At 36.2% G+C, this 18088-nt stretch overlaps 1 protein-coding gene and 1 long non-coding RNA gene across 2 annotated transcripts in view; one reads left to right on the top strand and one right to left on the bottom strand.

Annotated features, from left to right (window-relative positions):
- Positions 1-2545, top strand: part of LOC107319265 (uncharacterized) — a 6922-nt gene extending 4377 nt beyond the window's left edge. Inside the window, exon 3 of the long non-coding RNA XR_001557711.3 lies at positions 177-2545. This is a non-coding gene — a long non-coding RNA (uncharacterized LOC107319265). The remainder of the gene's footprint in view (positions 1-176) is intronic.
- Positions 1998-18059, bottom strand: CEP89 (centrosomal protein 89). Its single transcript, XM_015873936.3, has 19 exons — positions 17990-18059; positions 17164-17270; positions 16168-16323; positions 15392-15599; positions 14811-14913; positions 14065-14093; positions 13557-13611; positions 12730-12945; positions 12245-12387; positions 11767-11817; positions 11050-11133; positions 10085-10188; positions 9562-9677; positions 8258-8438; positions 7438-7605; positions 6642-6783; positions 5460-5549; positions 4015-4184; positions 1998-3277 (listed from the first exon to the last, which is right to left on the bottom strand). The coding sequence occupies exons 1-19, from the start codon at positions 18026-18028 to the stop codon at positions 3046-3048; spliced, it is 2394 nt and encodes a 797-aa protein (XP_015729422.2). The 5' UTR covers positions 18029-18059; the 3' UTR covers positions 1998-3045.
- Between the last annotated feature and the right edge of the window lie 29 nt (positions 18060-18088).

The raw sequence follows: 18088 nt of genomic DNA on the forward strand, positions 1-18088 counted from the left end.
CTTTCACCAACAATGTTTAGACCACAAATAATCCCCTCTTATAATATACTGTTGATACTACTTCATAGAGAAGAACACACAACAGGCAGATAATTTTTACTGGTCCTTGTTCAAGTCTTATCCTAACTTGTGCTGTTTGCTTGCAACTTACATAGAGTCTCTTTCCTATCTTCCAGTTGGCTACTACAACAGAAAAAGAAGATGAGTCACAGTCTCTCCAAGTGTGAGGTAGCAGTTATCAGGACTCTGAGTCTGACACAGCTTTATCATCTTTGGGAGAGAATGTTCTGGCAGTACCTCCAATACCCAGGGGTTGCAGAGACCTGATTTCCATACAGTTTCAAATAAAATAATTAGGTAAGGAAAATTATGTTAAAGAAGGTGTGCATGCATTAGGAATAGTGGACTCCAGACTATCATTACATGTTAGTAAGGCCAAGTACCCATTCCTGGCAGTGATGGACTGCATAAGTATCTTTTTAACTGCCACAATTGATGCTATGGTGGTGCCACAGCAATGACAATCACAGTATGGCTTCAGAAGTGAGATGAAAACAACTTGGCTACTGGCTTTTGGATAAGAGGAATATTCTTTTTGCTAAGATAAACTTTTTGTCAGATCTTTCAAATGCTAATAGTGGTTTCTGTCACACTGTTTTTATTTGGGTTTTTAGTATGGCTGTAAAAGGAAAATGGTAAAGAAGCTAGTCAGATCTGACAGTTGAACTAGAGTGTAGTGCTATGTTGTACAGTCATCATGTGAAGTTCCTGGTTGCCATTTCTCATAGCTGCTGATCCTGCATTCTTGTACAGTTATTCCACACTGCTGTGAGATACATTTGCCTCTTTACTTATCTGCCTGCCAGCACTTTATTTATAATCGGTCAGTATTCATGCTGCTTTCCTTAATTAAAATAAGTTTCAGAAGTGCTGTTTGTGTTTTATCAGTCCCTCACTTGACTGAAATGTCATGTCAAGTATGTTACATGTGCATTTCTCAGCAGTAGTGCCTAACTCCATATGCTGGAAATACACAAAATAAAAAGACCTTGTACTGGAACAGTTAAAGTTCAGACTGTCCTACCTATTATTCAGTGTCTCTGTTTCTTATATTGCTTTTCTTTTCTTGTTCTAAATGGGTTTATGTACCTAATCCAAGTTGCAATAAAATGTAACTAAGCAACTGTGTTTATAGATGTATTAACCTAAGGACAGACTGAAGAGCCTCTATCTTCCAGAGGTAGGAAAAAAAGCAGTTTTATTGAACATGTGCAAGTATATTAATAAAAACTACACAGTCCTGGTAACTAAAAGATTGAAGATGCCCAAAATAAACTTCATTCAACATTCTTAAGTATTACCAAAACATTTGCCAGATGAGCTGGGTATAAACCTGCATAGGTGCTACCTCAGCTGATAGCAGATAATGCCCTAGTGACACTACTGTATTGCATGATAAATGGATTAAGCGCTGACAGGAGGGACTGTATTTGGAAAGCTTTGAGTATCCAACGTGCATGAACTTCTGTTATCGCTAAACAACCTTTCACTTTTATGACACCAGTTTTGAAATAGCATGTAACTGTATTTCATTTGATTCGTAATGAGAAGTTGTAAAAGTGCTTAAAGCTTCTTAACAATGTTTGGTGTTCGCATTCAGAGTTCATCCACCTTAGGTGATGTTTACAGGCAGTTGACCTCAATGTTGTGTGTGTGTAGGGAGCATGTTTAACAAGTTAAAAATGCTTCTAATTTTAAGGTTTGTTTGTTTAAATAAACAATAATTTCCTAGTACTGATTCCTATGAAAAAAAAATGCCTCAAGAAAGCAGGACGTTTTTCTGGTCCTTTACAGCAGCAGTATGTATTCTTCTCTGTATTTAACTTTTTCTGTTTGTTTTTTTTTTTTGTTACCTTTACCAAAGTCAATGTGATGATTAAACATTTCTAGTTTTATACAACTTCTATAGTTACAGATTTCAGTACAGTGTTAAAATGTTCTGGTTCCATTTGGCTTTTTATTATGTACATGAGACAACAAACAAAAAACTGATCCAAAAAATTATGTATGAGTTCCAAAACAGAAATAATATGACTTAATACTGAAATACTTTCATACTGATGTGCAGTATTGAGAAAAAACAATTCTTAGGAAAATGAACACACATCATACTAATTTAAGGACTGGCACTGCTACAGAAAATGCTCTGGAAGAAGTCAGTGTGACTTCTTGCAAAGCAGATGAATCTGAAGTGGGATTCAGACTGCTCAGTCAGGAGGAGGACTGCATCTTCTGTCAGCATCTATTTCATCAGCCTTGCTAAAACTGAGGGAGGAAACGTGTTGATGGCTGGATTCCTACAATTCTGCTTTGTGGACAGCTGTGCTTTCACACACCATAAAGCTGTTTGTGTCCCCATCTGCTTTGCAGTTAAATATTTCTTGGAAGATCTTTGTCCCGCAATCAATTTAAGAACATCCTTGCAAATCAGGTTAAGATTGGAGAACAGACACCAAAATTGCTTCTTTTCTTTTTTCTTTGGTTTTGGTTGTATTTCCTCTATAGTTCATTTGGTGAACTACAGAATGAAGGAACTGCCTAAAATTAGGCCTTTTAATTAAGATGTATAACAAGAGACATTATTTACCACACAGAGGCTTTCTTTGCTGTTCGGTTAATCTAAAGCTAGGAACGTGCTTTGCCTGTGTTACAACTCCAAGCTTATCAGCTGCTTAGGTTTCTTCTCTTTAACTGGAAAGTTGTTTTATGTTAATGTGGAAGTGTACCACGTTTTTGCCTGAGTAAGGAACAGCTTTTTCTTCAAAAAATAAAAAGATAAAAAAAAATTAAAAGTGCAGATTTATATTCATAATTGCTATAGCTGGGGAATATGCTGTTGTCATATTACTGATTATAAAAAATACATTAATTTTGAAGACAGTAACTGTTCTACTGTTCAGTGTTGTCAAATTCAGGCACAGAGTTCTTTCTGTAACAATCCTATCTTTGGTATGAAGATAGCATAAGCTATCCTTATTCTTATTGCTAAGATTGTTGTTGAGTTTCGTTTTTAGTAGGTGACTGTTTCACATCACAATAGCTAAAGTCATGTCCATAGAGAAGATCCTTCTGAGAGATTTCATCCAAGTACAACTCATTACCTGTAACATTATTCCACATATTGTTATTTCCCAAAGATTTATGTAAAAGTTCTTTCATTCTCCTGTTTTCTTTGGATGTGGATTCCCAAATGACTTCAAGTTCACCTTCTACTTTTCTAAAAAGAAAAATGAACATAAATCTTAAAACAATTTTTCAACAGTATGCAATTATAGTATGCACATAAGCACTGCATAGATTTAGATGTTTGAAATGTTCTAATTTGAACTTAAGTCCTATTTTCCTTTAAAATCCTAGTAAATGTAACATCAGAGAGGACTGAGGTTAATTCAACACAGAGAGCAACATTTGTGAGACTGTGACTGCCTCTGAATCAGGCTGTTGTGACTGCAGTTCTGCTTCCTCTAACAGGTATGTTTCTATAACACGTGCACCACCTCTTCTGCCAGATATGACTTCTGTATCTTTTCCACTAGCTTAAACAAGTCTTATCAAACAATAGGTCAGTTCAGGCTCTGTGCTCAGCTAATGGCTCTTTGTGGGAGCCAGATGGAAATGGTGTCAACTTCTGTGTTTGTTCGTGCAGTGGTGATTTAAGGAAACATACATTTAGAGCGGCAGTGGTGTATCTGAACTTTTTGTGGAAGATTAACTTCTAAACAAATCTGACAGATGCAGAATCTGAAAGTGCTTGTTAACATCACTTTAGAATAAAGCATGCCATTGTCAAAGAAGCATATTGTGGATGCTCCTGACGGCACACAGTGTACTACAGTCATCATCAGAAATGAGGCTCAGATTGCTGTTTTTCATACATATAGATTCTTACTTCTGCCCCCACCCCCTTTTTCCCTCTCAGGTCTGTTTGATTGTTTCTGCCTCTAACTGACTTACTTTTTTTGCAGCAGCACTTCATCAAGTGTTTCCTGTTTGTCTTGCAGCAGACGCTGGAGGTGCTTCATTTCTTGCTGATACTGAGCAGTCTTCCCAGCAAAATCTTTCTCCTGCTCAGTCATTTTGAGACTGATATCTCCAAGCTTCCCAGCTGCTCTCTTTTTATAGATCTACAGAGTTAACAGGAAAAATGTTTTGATAGCAGAAATAAGAGTGCTTCATTACCAACAAAAGGAAACTGTAAGAGACTGAATCGCAGTTTAATATTTTCTTCAGTGATGCTTTTCTGAAATCCATCAAGTATGTTGCATTGTTTTTGTTTTTATTAACAGATTGTGATGGCATTATACTTGCACTTTGTTATGCATATAAAACCAGTATGGATGATTCTGAGTGAAAAGAATCAGCTGCAAAAATGGATTTGTGCAGAGCTGTACTTCACAGAGCACAAATTATAGAATGGTTTGGGTTGGAATGAACCTTAAAGACCCTTTAGTTCCAATCCCCTGCCACTAAATCAAGCTGATGAAAGCTCTGTGGTGTTTAACATTTGTCCAGCAATTGTACTTATCAATGCATGCTGACATCTGCAACCGCAGGCACTCAGAACCTTCAGAGCAGGCTCCTGAATTGTTCAGGACTGTCTCATTAATTTTCTCTGAAGTAAAGCAGGCAGTAGTGTATGGAGATGACACTTTGCAGGAAGAGAGGGAATAACATAGCTGGAAGTGGTAATAGAGATAGGCTGCCTAAGGTCACGGCATCACAGGCATATAGCAAGCACTGGAGATGAGCACTTATGATGGATGTAGCAGCTGGTACTGAAGGGAATATAACCTACACTCCTGCAAAGAAGTTCTAAGAAGCTACATTCTTGGCAGTCTAATTCTCTTATGTTTTGCATAATGAGTTATGTAGGAGCCATTTAAATTGTACTACAGATTTTATGTTACTTCTCGTCCTGAAGTAACAAACAGTTTTAGACCACTATCTTAGTAACTGGGAATGGAATACATATTTGAAGTTTATTTAAAACAACCGTTGAACAAAACCATTTCATCAATTATGTACTGATAAAACAAACAAAAAAACACGTGACCTACTTAAAAAAGAAGCCTCATTTGCAGGATAGTTCATGTTCTATATGACTATTTAGAAAAAGAAATGCAAAAGCCATACACTTGAGTTGAATCTTTTCCAATTACAAAGGGAAGAGAGTTAGCATTAAATGTTCTGCTCCACAGTTAGACTTGTTAATGATGTTCATTCAGTGACCTGTTGAAAGCAGCATTCAAGTACAATTAAGAATTATTTGTGATGAGTGATGACTGTGATTCCATTTCTAAAAAACTCAAAATCAGCATATTTCATAACAGCACAGATACAGAGTTGCTACTGACTTATTATAATAGCTTTACAGAACATTCACATTAGAGCTGGTTTACCTTCATTTTTTCTTCCAACCTTCCTAAGTGTAGACTGCCTTCTACTATTTTCTTAAGAACTCCATGGTTCTCATTTTCCAAGCACTTGGCCTGCAAACATATTGTGTAGATATAACTAAATATAATCATTAGTTAAAGGAGACAAAATACATAGATTGAGGAAGACAAAGCTATTCTGAGTTCCAATAGTCTGATGAACTAAGAACCTTCCAGTACGTGAAAGGAGCTTATAAACAAGTGGGTGACCAACTTTTTACTGTCTAACAGTGATGGGACTAGGAGGGAATGGCTTTAAACTAAAAGACGATTTAGGTTAGATGTTAGGGAGACGTTTTTTCACTCAGAGCGTGGTGAGGCACTGGAACGGATTCTCCAGAGAAGCTGTGGGTGCCCCATCCCTGGAGGTGTTCAAGACCAGTTTGGATGGGGCCCTGGGCAGCCTGAGCTGGTGGGTGACAGCCAGCCCATGGCAGGGGAGTTGGAACTGGATGGTTTTTGCAGTCTGGTTTGTAGGTGGACCTGCAGTTCTCCTGTCCATTACTTCCAGCAACAGAAGCCAAAGGAGCCTTATTTTAATGAGGTTTTTAGAAGAAAGAGTATTATATATAAAATTATAATTATAATTTATAATTATAATTTATAAGTATTATAAATTATAATATAAGTATAAATTATAATATATAAGTATTATATATAAAATTATATATTTATATATATAAAAGTACAATTGAAACCGTCCCTGAGATCTTGTAAAGGAAACTATGTGTCTATAATAAAATGCCAGCTGATATACAAGCCTGGCACATAGACTAAACAGAAGTTGTTCCAAAACTCTCCCCAAGTTTATCAAAATTACTGCTCACTAAAAAGAAGCTATTCTTCAATATATGCCATTTCAGCATTTCAAGCCAGTATCTAAAATCAGATTAAATAATGGGTACTATTACAGACACTAATGATGATGTGAATTAAGGCTAAATTACATTACCCCCTGAAACCAGAGCGCATACTTCTAGCTGCCCTTCTAGAAAATAATCTTTTCTTGTTTTTATTCTATTTCCAATATCCATTTATGTAGCTAAACCAATCAACTGAAATTGTCTATTTTCAGTAAAGCAAATTAAGAGTTGTGCTAGTAAGATGGTAACCAAAACATAAATCAAATTAATGAAAGGTAATTACCAAAAAGATAAGATGATCGCGTTCCTGAGCTATCTTTTCCACCAGACCGATAAGGTTTGTCAGATAGTGATGGGCTGCAACTTCTTTTTCAATTGCTTCCTCCAACTGCTGTTTCAAAAGACCTATTTTCTTCTTTAATCGCCTATGAAATTAACAGGAGATTCTTCAGAATGGGAATTAATAATGGCGTTCAGAGGACATGCATGATAAGCACAGCTCAACTTGCACAAGTCCCAAAACCAATCAGATGTACTACTGTAGATGTGCTGTCTTGAAATGTTTTGAGTGCTGAAAGTATCATTGTCTGTAACTTTGTTTTTGTAATATGCTGTGTGAAGAGCAACTGTAACAATTATCCACAAGAATAATTTCTGCAGTGGCTACAAGCTCGTATTTATTAAAAAATCTAACAGTAGTACTGTTGTTAGTTTTAAAAGTCTGTTCTCCCTCTGAACCACTCAGGTACATGCAAAAGTCTGCAGATACTGGAATATTCTGTTTTTCAGGATACACATGTAAGATTAATCACTTCAGCTAACTACCATCACTGAAGATGCATTCTTAATTTGCATGTAAAGACAAACATATGTGAAAATGTAAGAAGTTTAGCGAAGCTAATTAACAAACCCAGACAAATAAGTGTGATGAGGATGTATCTGAGGAGATGTGGTTGCTCTACAATAAGCAGAAATGGCACACTGGATGTGAGACAATATTTTTACAGGTACTGCTGCTTTGGTATGTTTAGAAATTAAAGTATTGAGAAATTGAGAATGTAATACAAAATGGGAAAAACCTGTTTGTTTTCTGTGTCATTTCCATCTCAGTTTCCAGGGCCGTCTTGTCAGCCATGAAGTTATTTTTCTGTAAAAGCAGTTTCTTGTTATCAGCTTGCAGCGATGCAATCTTTCCCATCAGATCTTCCACCTCAACGCGCTTTTTCTCCTGCTCCTGCTGTAAATGGCTGCAAAAACCAACCACATAGAACAGGATTCTTGTGTTACACCTACTTCAGTATGAAGGCAAATTCTGGTAAGGTTATTGTGCTCAAGGTATGACAAAGGTACATTAGTAATGTTTAGTGTTCAGTGATGCCAAAGAATGGTTTTACAATCTGATTACATACCAGTTTGCGAATGAAGCATAATACAAGCAAGACTAATAAAATAATTCATCCTGGCTGCATTTGAAATAATTCTGAATTATAAAACGTAGTCCAAAATGCATTTCCTGCCTATTTTTTTCAAGAAGCTGTTAAGTAGAACTTTTAAGGAAGGGGTTGTGCCAGGAAACAGTGAAATGAATGTCCTCGGCTGAAAGAAGACAACCTTACAGGAAGTCTTCATATAAGCATTACTTCCCCAAATACACTGTGTGACAGACCTTTTGTTTTACCATTTTCATGCCTTCAGTGTTGAGATTTATATTTTTAATTGTCTATAAAAAGCAAAATAGTCTTCTCAAAATACTGACATTTCTTTACGTGTCAAGTTAACTACCAAAATACAGAAAATTACCAGCATATTCCTACCCACAAAACAATGCAAGCATGTAAGGATTTGCTCATGTGAATGCTCTGCAGAATTGTTTCTTTTGCACCATATGCAAACTCATACCTTTTCAAGTCATTCACCAAAGCAAAGTGCTCCTCTGCTGCTATTCTGCTATCCAGTTTGGCTTTGAGCTCTTCACAAGTAGCATGTAGAGCTTTCAGCTGCTTCTGGTAGTCTCTGATCTGTTCTTCTTGGCTCTGTTTATTCTCTTTGAAAATTATTATCTGTTTGGTCAATTTTGAAGCTTTTGGAAGAAAAAAAAATGCAGCTGGGTACAGAAGAATCAACTCAATCACTCAGAACTCAAACCATTAATTTGTTAATTAATTTAATATGTTAATTCATTGTTCTTTATAGCATTTTCTAGCACTGGATTTGTCTGGGTTTTTGGTTTTGTTATGTTTTAACACTTTGGTTTTTTCTGGCCTAATTTGTTTGGAAGAGGTGCCAAATTTTTCCACATTTAGGCAGGTAAGGATAAATAGGAGGAAAGTTCAACTTTAAAAGCAGAAAGGAAACTACTTCTGGAACAAGGTGTCAGTTAAACAGAGAATTTCAGAATTAAAAATTGGCCACATAGATTAATTTTAATCAAATGATTCTCATCATAAGCTTTATAGTAACTAAACTGAATGAGATGTTTTTCAGGACATCCTAATCTGTGAATTAAGATTCACAGAACTCATACCTTCAGTCTTGCTTTTTTTGAGCAGTTAATCTTCACTAAGAAATCTTACTTTCAGTGCTAGGATTTTAAACTGTAACATGTCAGACTTCTTTTCTCAATACTCAATCAGAAGTCTAATATCAAAAATTATCGAGAGGAATTGGTTGATATAGAACATAATTATTCAACTAAATATAAGCCTCTAAAAAACAGTAAGTAACCAGACTGATTACCATATGACGTATGCATCTAAATCTAAGCAATATCAAAGTATGAATGTAAAATCACATGCTGCTACGTGTGATATAATCAACTATATTTTCTCGGTAGTAAACATTGGTTACAAAGTAGAAAAATGAACAGATAAATCCCACAGATTCTAAATTGAACGTGAAAGCCTATAAAGTTGTAAGTGCTCTTGAAATACACTTGCTTTACTAATTTCATTTTTTTTTTACCAATTCTGGTCATTTTTTCAAAAGGAAGTCAAAACAGACTGTCCTGTATAGTGATCAGTAACTGATGGTGGCATTCCTTTCTCCTATCAGCAGACAGCCAGAGCCTGACTTCAGAATAGTGTTACCTGCATTCAGTAATGCTTTATAAGCATCTTATTGAGGGGGAAAAAAACCCAAAAATCTGTAGTAATGTCTATGGGATAGAACATGCAGTTGCTGTGACTAGCAGCTCAAGCACATACCTTCTTGAACGTGTTGTCTATGACTGTCTTTTGCTTTAGCTTGTTGAATTTCAAGCTGCTCCATCAACAATCTGTTTTCTTCCAAGACCAACCTGGCCTGAGTTTGTAGCTGGTTCCTGCAATAGCAAGCAGGTTATAAAATGACAGTAGTTCATGTCCAAACAACCGACTAACAACAGTGTCAACTTAAAATAATATTTGAATGCCTTTCAATAACAAATGGAAAACCTTCATTAAAAGCATCTCAGAACACAAGGTAAGCTTGCTAGAGACATGAAATGTCTTTGAAAATGTAAATTATTTGAATTAATTTTTTTACAAACTAAATAAACTGTAGAAGGAAGGAAAGATAGGTATGTGTAAATTAGAGTCAAAGAATCGGAGTGTTTGAGGCTGGAAGAGACCTCTGCGTGTCATGTGATCCAGTCCCCTGCCACTCTTAAGATCTGTAATCTTGTGCATTTGCACGGAGCAAGCAAAACGATTAGTAATTTTTGATTTATTTCTTATTAATATAACTTACCATTCAGTAGTGGTAATTAAATTATCTTTATTTAATTGCTCGTGCAGGTCTTCGTTTTCCTTCACCAGCTCTTTGACTTGTATTTTAAAATTCTTCAAATCCTCCTGGAATATAAAGGATTTCAAATGTAAATATTTTAAGGTAAATATTTCAGTTTAATTTTTACATCAACAAAATACATGTTTAAGTGCCTTCATAATTCCCACGTTAACGATGTTATCTGACTAGTCACTCATCTTGAACTCACATGTATATATTTGAATTGATACTGTCATTTGAATTGAGCATATCGAAATTAAAACATAGATTCAACCTGAACTCTGGAATCCACCAGATAATAATATACATTTTCAGTATAAAATTTTGCTCATTCTCTGGCTTCACTTTTTGAAGGAAATAAATTAGTCTGAACAACAGTTCTGCTCTGAAGCTCATGTAGTTCCTTGGATTTAATTATATACGGCGTAAATGAGAAAAGATGAGTGCCTCAGTAATCCTTCTTTGCCTTTTGATCACTGTTTGAAAAAAGATTCTCAAGAAATATTTTTTTTAATTTAAAGGTCTGGTGATAAAATATGTTTATGAATATGTATATGTAAAAACAGGCAGTGCCCGATCCTTAAATAACTTGAAATAAATATGCTACTTCCACTAAATCCAAAGCCCAGCTGATACAGGGCACTGATATCCCCATTATGAAAGGCAGCAAATAAATTCTTTCTTCTACTGGCTGACTTTTTTTGATTTGAGAAACTGCAATTCCCATGTATCGCAATAATGTGCGTTGTTTACATGTGAACAACCTGACAAAAAACAAGAAGCATCTGAATACAGAAAAATAATTATGTATGCTAAATGTAAACTTAATTTTAGGCAGAAAACAGCTTTGACAGATCCCTGAAAAATAAACAAGTAGATTTTTCTGCTCTATTTTATAAGTATTTTTTCTTTGAATGACAACTTGCCTCGTGTGCAACATTTAAATCTTCCTTTTCTTTTATTCTGTCTTCATATGCCAACAGAAGAGGTGACAAATACTTCACATCCAGCTTAAGAAAAAAAAAGTTTAAAAAAAAATCTCGTTATAAATCAAATAGAAATCAGACTTTCATCAACAGTTTTAATTTTTCATCCTAGTAGCTTTTTTGTTGGTAGTTTTAAAAACTGTTAAGGGCTTTCAGTTGCTACTAGTTCTGTGTATAATTGAAGGTGGAGTAAATAGCTCAAGAGCTCCTTAAATTAAATCATTTCTACTAGTAGGCCTGTGATAATTTCTATCATCAGAATATCTAAAATATGGGTTTTTTAGTATTACTTAAAATAATCTCTGGAAAGGAATAATTCAGATTAATAATTAAGAAATAGACCTTGAAGCAACGTATATGTCAGCACTCAGTGAAGATGTTATTTAAAATTCTCTCAGTAGCTGTACTTGCATTGCTTTCATGAGTGCAAATCTGGTAACCACATGTAACTATCATGAGTTTACCCAGAGATGCATACATTCATTGCAAGTTTTTGCTCTGCATCTGTCTTCATGAAACAAATGTTCATCAAATTCTACCGCTATGTGACAGTTCAACAGCATCACTAAACAATGTTGAGTATTTTGATTCTAGTAAAGAAATTCTACTGCTTTACTTGAAAAATAATAACCAAATAAGAAGAAATAGACTACTTACCAGCCATGGGGGTGGTGGTCCTTTAGTGGGCAAACTATTTAGTTGCAGATGCTAAAAAATATATTTAAAAAGAAAAAAAAATATTTACTGCTTTTTAAAGCACCAACATCAGTCACTACAGAAATGTACAACTATTTATATATATATGTATATATATATATATACACACACACATATATATATACATATATATAAAACTATTACTCTCTATTACCATTCACGTTTCTAATTACGTGTGTTGCACATGTAATGCATTCACAGTCAGCAAAACTGAAATTTCAGCATCTTACTGACATAGGCTTTTTAACTTTTTAAAGTTAGATTTAAAGGTAAGCACTTATTGTAAATTTCAGAAGGAAGCCTATGCCAGCTGTAGAATGAAGTTATTTTATCTGGATTTACCCCAAAAAACTCAAAGGTGAATTAAGGCACAACTAGACGTTTCCATACAGACTGCCATTATAACTAACATTCTTACCTCTTCTTGGGTCAGTGGCCTGAATTTAGTTTGATAGCGACTTAACTCTACGTTCAAACGGTGGACTGTCAATTTCAAAGCATCATTTTCATCTACAAGTTCTTGTGCTTGTTGTCTCAGAGAAAGTAATTCTGTAGTCACTTCTGTTAAAACAAATACCCTGTCCATTTCAATCAAATTCCAAGAAATGTTTTCATTGATCAGTTAATTTTAAGGGAAAAAAATCTCAATAACTACAAGACAACATCTCTCACAACTGTTAGGGAGTAAACCCATGAAAGATTACTAACACAAAGAACATGGAATAATAATCTTTCTCTAGTTATTCCCTGACAAAAATCCACTAATACAGAAAATACCATACAAAAAAATCCTTCTGCATAGCTACCTGCTCAAATCAGTAACACAGAAACCTGCTGCCCCTGTAACAGGTTATGAGGAATTAGAAAATTCAAGCAAGATCACTAGCAGTATGTTTCTCAAACCTTCATTATGTCTCTTTGCAGCTTCTTTAAGTTTTCTGTTTTCTTCTTCTTGTCTCTTCAGCTTTAATTGCTGTTCTTCCATTTGCTGTTTTATTCCCTCGAGTTGTTGGCCCACAGCCTGGTATGCCTTGTTCAAAGACCAGTTTTCCTGTTGTAGCTCTCTGAGCTTTTCTCTAGTCATATTTTCCCGTGCTTGCCTTGTACGAATAGAAACATCTGCAGATGCCAAAGTTCAGTATATTTTAATTATATTCAGACTTGAATACAGCAAATGTCAGCAAATTATAATCCATTTTTTCTGTTACTGGAATGAGTGGTACAACATAAGATATATAAACCAACTCATGACTTCCAGAAGATTAAGTTAAGAATGAAAAAGGTGTATTTGGGAAGAGCTATACAGAAATGTGGCTCCAAGTTCACATTTTCTCTGAGACACCAGGGGAAAAAACAACAAAAAACTTTCCATAAAGCACAAGGAAAATGCATGTGGATTTTCCTCTCCCTAGCACAGGTAACCAGACAGAAACAGCCACTGCAGGAAGCAAAGTGTCCATATGCCTGCATAGGTTACTTGATCTTCCTGTGCCCCCTTTTGTTTTAATCAAGTATGTAATTAAAGCTTTGCTCTTCTTCTCAGGGAGCAAGTTTCAGTGTCCTGTTAATGCACACAAGTTACTTCGCAGTGCTCAAAAAGTCAGATTATAATTGTCTGCAGAACTTGTTCATGAATTAGGCTTACCAAGTATAAGCTGGAAAAGGTGTTTTTATAAACACGCATTTTTTAAAGTGAAGATTTGCAGTAATGTCAGAAAAATCAGAAGTACCTGGGGATGGTGGAGGCTTCTCCCTGATAAGACTTCCAGCTAGTGATTTTTCTTCCTACCAGGGAAATAACAAAAAAGAGACGGTTTGCTCAAAGTTTTCGTACCTGAAACACACTGAACAGCATCAGTGCTAGAGAACTTAAGAAACAGAACTTTTGAAACAGTTTCTTTGATATCAACAAAACTGAAGGTTGGACTGCCTGCTGCAGTTGTCATTTATCTGTCTTGACATCTTGTTACTTAGCACTGTCATTGATCACTCCTGAACACCTGAAACAGTATTTTCTTTGTTGTCAAAGATGTACAGTTCTCAAAACAATTTCGCAGTAGATTTAAAACTAAGCCAGGTTTCTTGCCCTAACAGTCTGAATATTGCTCCCTCATTTTAGTTTGTATGAGAGACTCTAGGAGAGTCATCAAGAGCTGCCAGTTTACAGCTATCTTTTATAACACCAAAGCACAGTATTTTCCAGAATGTGTCACAAATAAACTTTCTCATAAGTCTTACCTTTGAATTCACACCAAGCCCTTTGTTCTCTGTTAAAGAAAAGCAGATCTGTGGGTTAATTATGAATGGAAGTATTGGTAAGCCTGTCAATTCTATGGATATATACACATTATGTACCATAAGTAAGTGCAAGAAAGTCCTTCTAAAATCCCCTTAGTGGTGTATCAGAAAAGTGGTGTGATACCTTACTTTACCACTCACAGCATATAAATATAATCATGGAAGAAATGAAATTATGTTTTCAGAAAAATGTTCTTACAGCTGATTTTTAGATGTTGTTTTCTTAATCCAAGAAAAATGACTGGCTAAAGATATTTTCTCTTTATCTCCTTAACCCTTCTAACTGTGGTAGTTGTTAGTACTTCTGGGTTTTTTTCTTCCATTAAAGCTTTGAGAACCTTAAAACTCCAGTAGCGTTTAGAGTATAAAATGGATTGATTCTGGCACATTTATCAGTGATGTGGTAGATCAGACAGAGCTCATTACTCTATTTAGATGTTTTGTTTTTAATGCTGACTATTAATAGATGTTCAAGAGTTTCAGTTATAGAGTGGATATAGAGAAATCTTCCCTCTATGCAAATTCTTATTTTTCTTTTAACTACTAGAAATGGCTACTTTGGGACATTTCTTTCACTGTTTTTTTTAAGGGAATATATAATTATCATGTTAAATTTGGGCTGTTCAAAAATTGTCTCCCATGATGTTAAATGTTAAGGCATTTTGTCTTAAAGTAAACTTACTTACCTTCAGATTGCATGTTTGACTCATCCACCAACACCTGATACTGGCTTTCATGAGATGTTTCTTTCTTCTCAGCATCATTACTAGGAGATGGTTGAAACTCTTTCTGTATAGAAATAAGACAAGCCAATCTAAATCATAACACTGTTAAAATAGCCCATGACAGAGCATATTGATATGTGTATGAAACCTTTCCTATAATAATGTCTTAGTCACATTTAGAATTATACTTTAGAATTTTAAGATAATAAATGATACAACATAATTTTTTGCTTCAGGACTATACATAAATAAAGTATAAGCCTTTCCATGACCAGCAGGAGGTGTACAATGTAGATCATCTTGTCTATTTTGTCAATTTCTTAATTTCCTATTAAGAAAAATATTTTAATAATCACATAAGGAATCTGTGAGGATCAACAAACAAAATTAACATGTTTAATAGTAAATTGATTGTGAAAAGATGTAAATAAAAATGGAATAAATAAGTAAATGGTAAGAATAGAATGACAAGCTTTAGTAATATTTAATATTCACACCAATCTATTAAAATACAGTAAAGGAATGAGCATTAAAGATACTACCTTTTTGTTTTTACGGGGAACTGCATAAATCGCATTTCTGCTAAAGCTTTCTTCTTGTTTCTCATTACTCTGAGAGCTGGACTCTGCCTCTGCCTCTCTACCAGCATCTGAAGGATAGGTTTCCATGTCCTCATCTTCACAGTAGCTGCCTGTTATTTCCAGTGACTCTACCAGAGATCTGTCACTGCCATCAAGTTTCCAGTTGGGCCTGTAAGTAGAAAACAGTTCAAAGCCTGCTTTAGTGTTGCTAAATGCTCGTAAAGCAAAGCAATCAGACTGAGCATGTACACAAGTCCAACAGCAGAAACAAATACGTAAGCTATAGCAAAGAAGGAATCTAAGCTACGCATACACTTTAAAACAGACAACATTGAAACTTTTAATCTCTAGTTTAAAGAAAATAAAACACTAGAGATCAAAGGCTGCTAATTCTGCAGCAGGAATAGTCTGAAATAATAACTTAGCACAAAGTAATTGCCTGATATAATTCAGAAGATTCTTAAGTGATCAGCTGTATAACTGATAGGCATTTGGCAGAAATAATATGTTTATATGTTCAGTAACTGTACAGTCCAGACCTCCCTCTCTAGGGACATTATACATCACTTTATGAGAAACAGAATAACAGCTGTGAATACTTTGGACTTAATTTAAGAAGCAAACTGGTTATAACAGTAGGATTTGAATTAGTTCTCAGTAACTCTTGGTTAAAATTATTTCATTTTAAGATTTTATTTCTAATTTAAGATTGCAAAACCAAAAGCATCATACGCTACCCCATTCCGAGCTCTGTGACTGTTGCATATGGTTCAAAGTCCTGCTGTTCCACGTGGGCAGAATCACCTTCAGAAAGCGATCGCTGCCGAGGCTGAGGAATAGCAACAGTGCGCCCTGTCAGCGTTGTGGTAAGGATGGCTGCTGCTAAAGCAGATCTGGAAGAAAACAGAAAAAAAGAAACAATACAATATTGATGTCATCTCTGTGCTGTGCACCTTATATCCTATTGCAATGTAAAATGTTGTTACTATTTAAGAGAAGCCAGAAGCTGTGTGTGAATGCTGGAGAATTACAAACTAGTGCAGGTGTAAGTAGATGGATGTGCCTGCCAGAGGGATGCTGCAGAGCAGAGTAAGATAAAGATGAATGACAAATGGGAAGAGAGATCAAAGGAGAGGAACCATGAGGACCATAACAGGAATGGCAGCAGCTGGAGGTCAAAGCAAAGAAATGACCTGGAATGGACCAGGAATAATACAGACAACCAGATGGAATGCAGAAAACAACCAGAAGTGAATGAAACGCAGAGCAAACAAAGAAGAAAAACTGCAAGGTACTACAAATGAAACTAACTTTATATTTTGAATTGGTGCTACTTGCCTGTATTACTAATTCAAACCTAGTAGTGGTTTTAAATAGACGTTTTTAAGTGCCCGTGGTGGTGTTGTTTTTAATGCAATAGAATGGCAGGTTAGTAACGTTTAACTTAGATTTTCTAAGGAGTAGAAAGTTCTTCATCCCCAGTCCTAGCACTGCAGCACCCCATTTAGAAACGAGCCCAGCTTTGAGAAGTCCATTTGTCTTTAATTGACTCAGATTGATAAGTTACATAGAGAGGTAATTATCTTAATTGCTGATCGTACTACGGAACAGCTCCACTTAAAAACCACTGTATTTATGAGAAGGTTTGTGTAAGCACTACAACACAGACACGCAGCTCTGCTCATCATGCATTAACAGTGTGCTATGGAACAAAAGCAGAACCGCAGACCTACCTGAGCCGATCTGGAGAAGGGTTTGGGCTACGAGGGGGGGGGGTGCGGGGCACGGCGGGTTTAGGAGCTATGGTGGCAGCAGGGACCAGGCCGTGAGCTATGTGCTTCTAAACAGTAAAACAAAGTTATTGGCAATGACTTGAATGATCACAGTGAGAAAAAACAAACACAAAAACTAACCGCACAAAATGATGTAAAGGGGGAACGGCATTGACATGCAATTAATGCCAGCAGAAGGCTGGAAATGGATTTAAGGAACTTCACAGCATGTATGAATGGCTGCTAATGGAGGTTACAGATGTAGTTACAGTAAACTGCACAGCACTGACTGCAGCTTCACCGCTCATTCCATCGCTATGTGCTAAATGAACTGCAAGATGCTTATTGTCCAAGTTAATTTACTAAGAATTATCATGCAGTGACAATATTCCCTGCCTTGTACCAAAGGTTGGCAGCCTGCAGTCACTGCGGGAGATGAACAAAACGCTAAGGGCAAAATATATAGATATATATATATGTCCTGGTAAGGTTGAATCAGTGGGTCCTGTGGGAGCCCGGCGGTACCGGGGCGATACTGAGGCACTGAGGTAATCCGGTACTGAGGCACCTCCCGTGTGCCCCGGTGGCGCAGTGGTGGCAATGCCGCCTTGCAACACTGGAGGCCCTGGGTTCGAATCCCCCCTGTGGCACAAGTGGTAGCAGTGCCGCTCTGCTACACAGAGCCTCGAATCCCGGGGGTTGGACTCGATGATCTCTAAGGTCCCTTCCAACCCGCACAACACTGTGATACTGTGACACAATGATACGATGATACTCAGTTACTCACGAAGTGCCGTTCGCGGCCTCTCCTGAACACGAACGCCATGGCTGCTCACTCCGGACGCTTCTCCCGGCACGACCGACCCGCTAATAACAGTGCGCCGGA

Source organism: Coturnix japonica, chromosome 6 (assembly GCF_054131305.1).
Source record: "Coturnix japonica strain WE chromosome 6, WE-NBRP24, whole genome shotgun sequence".
Classification (NCBI taxonomy): Eukaryota; Metazoa; Chordata; class Aves; order Galliformes; family Phasianidae; genus Coturnix; species Coturnix japonica.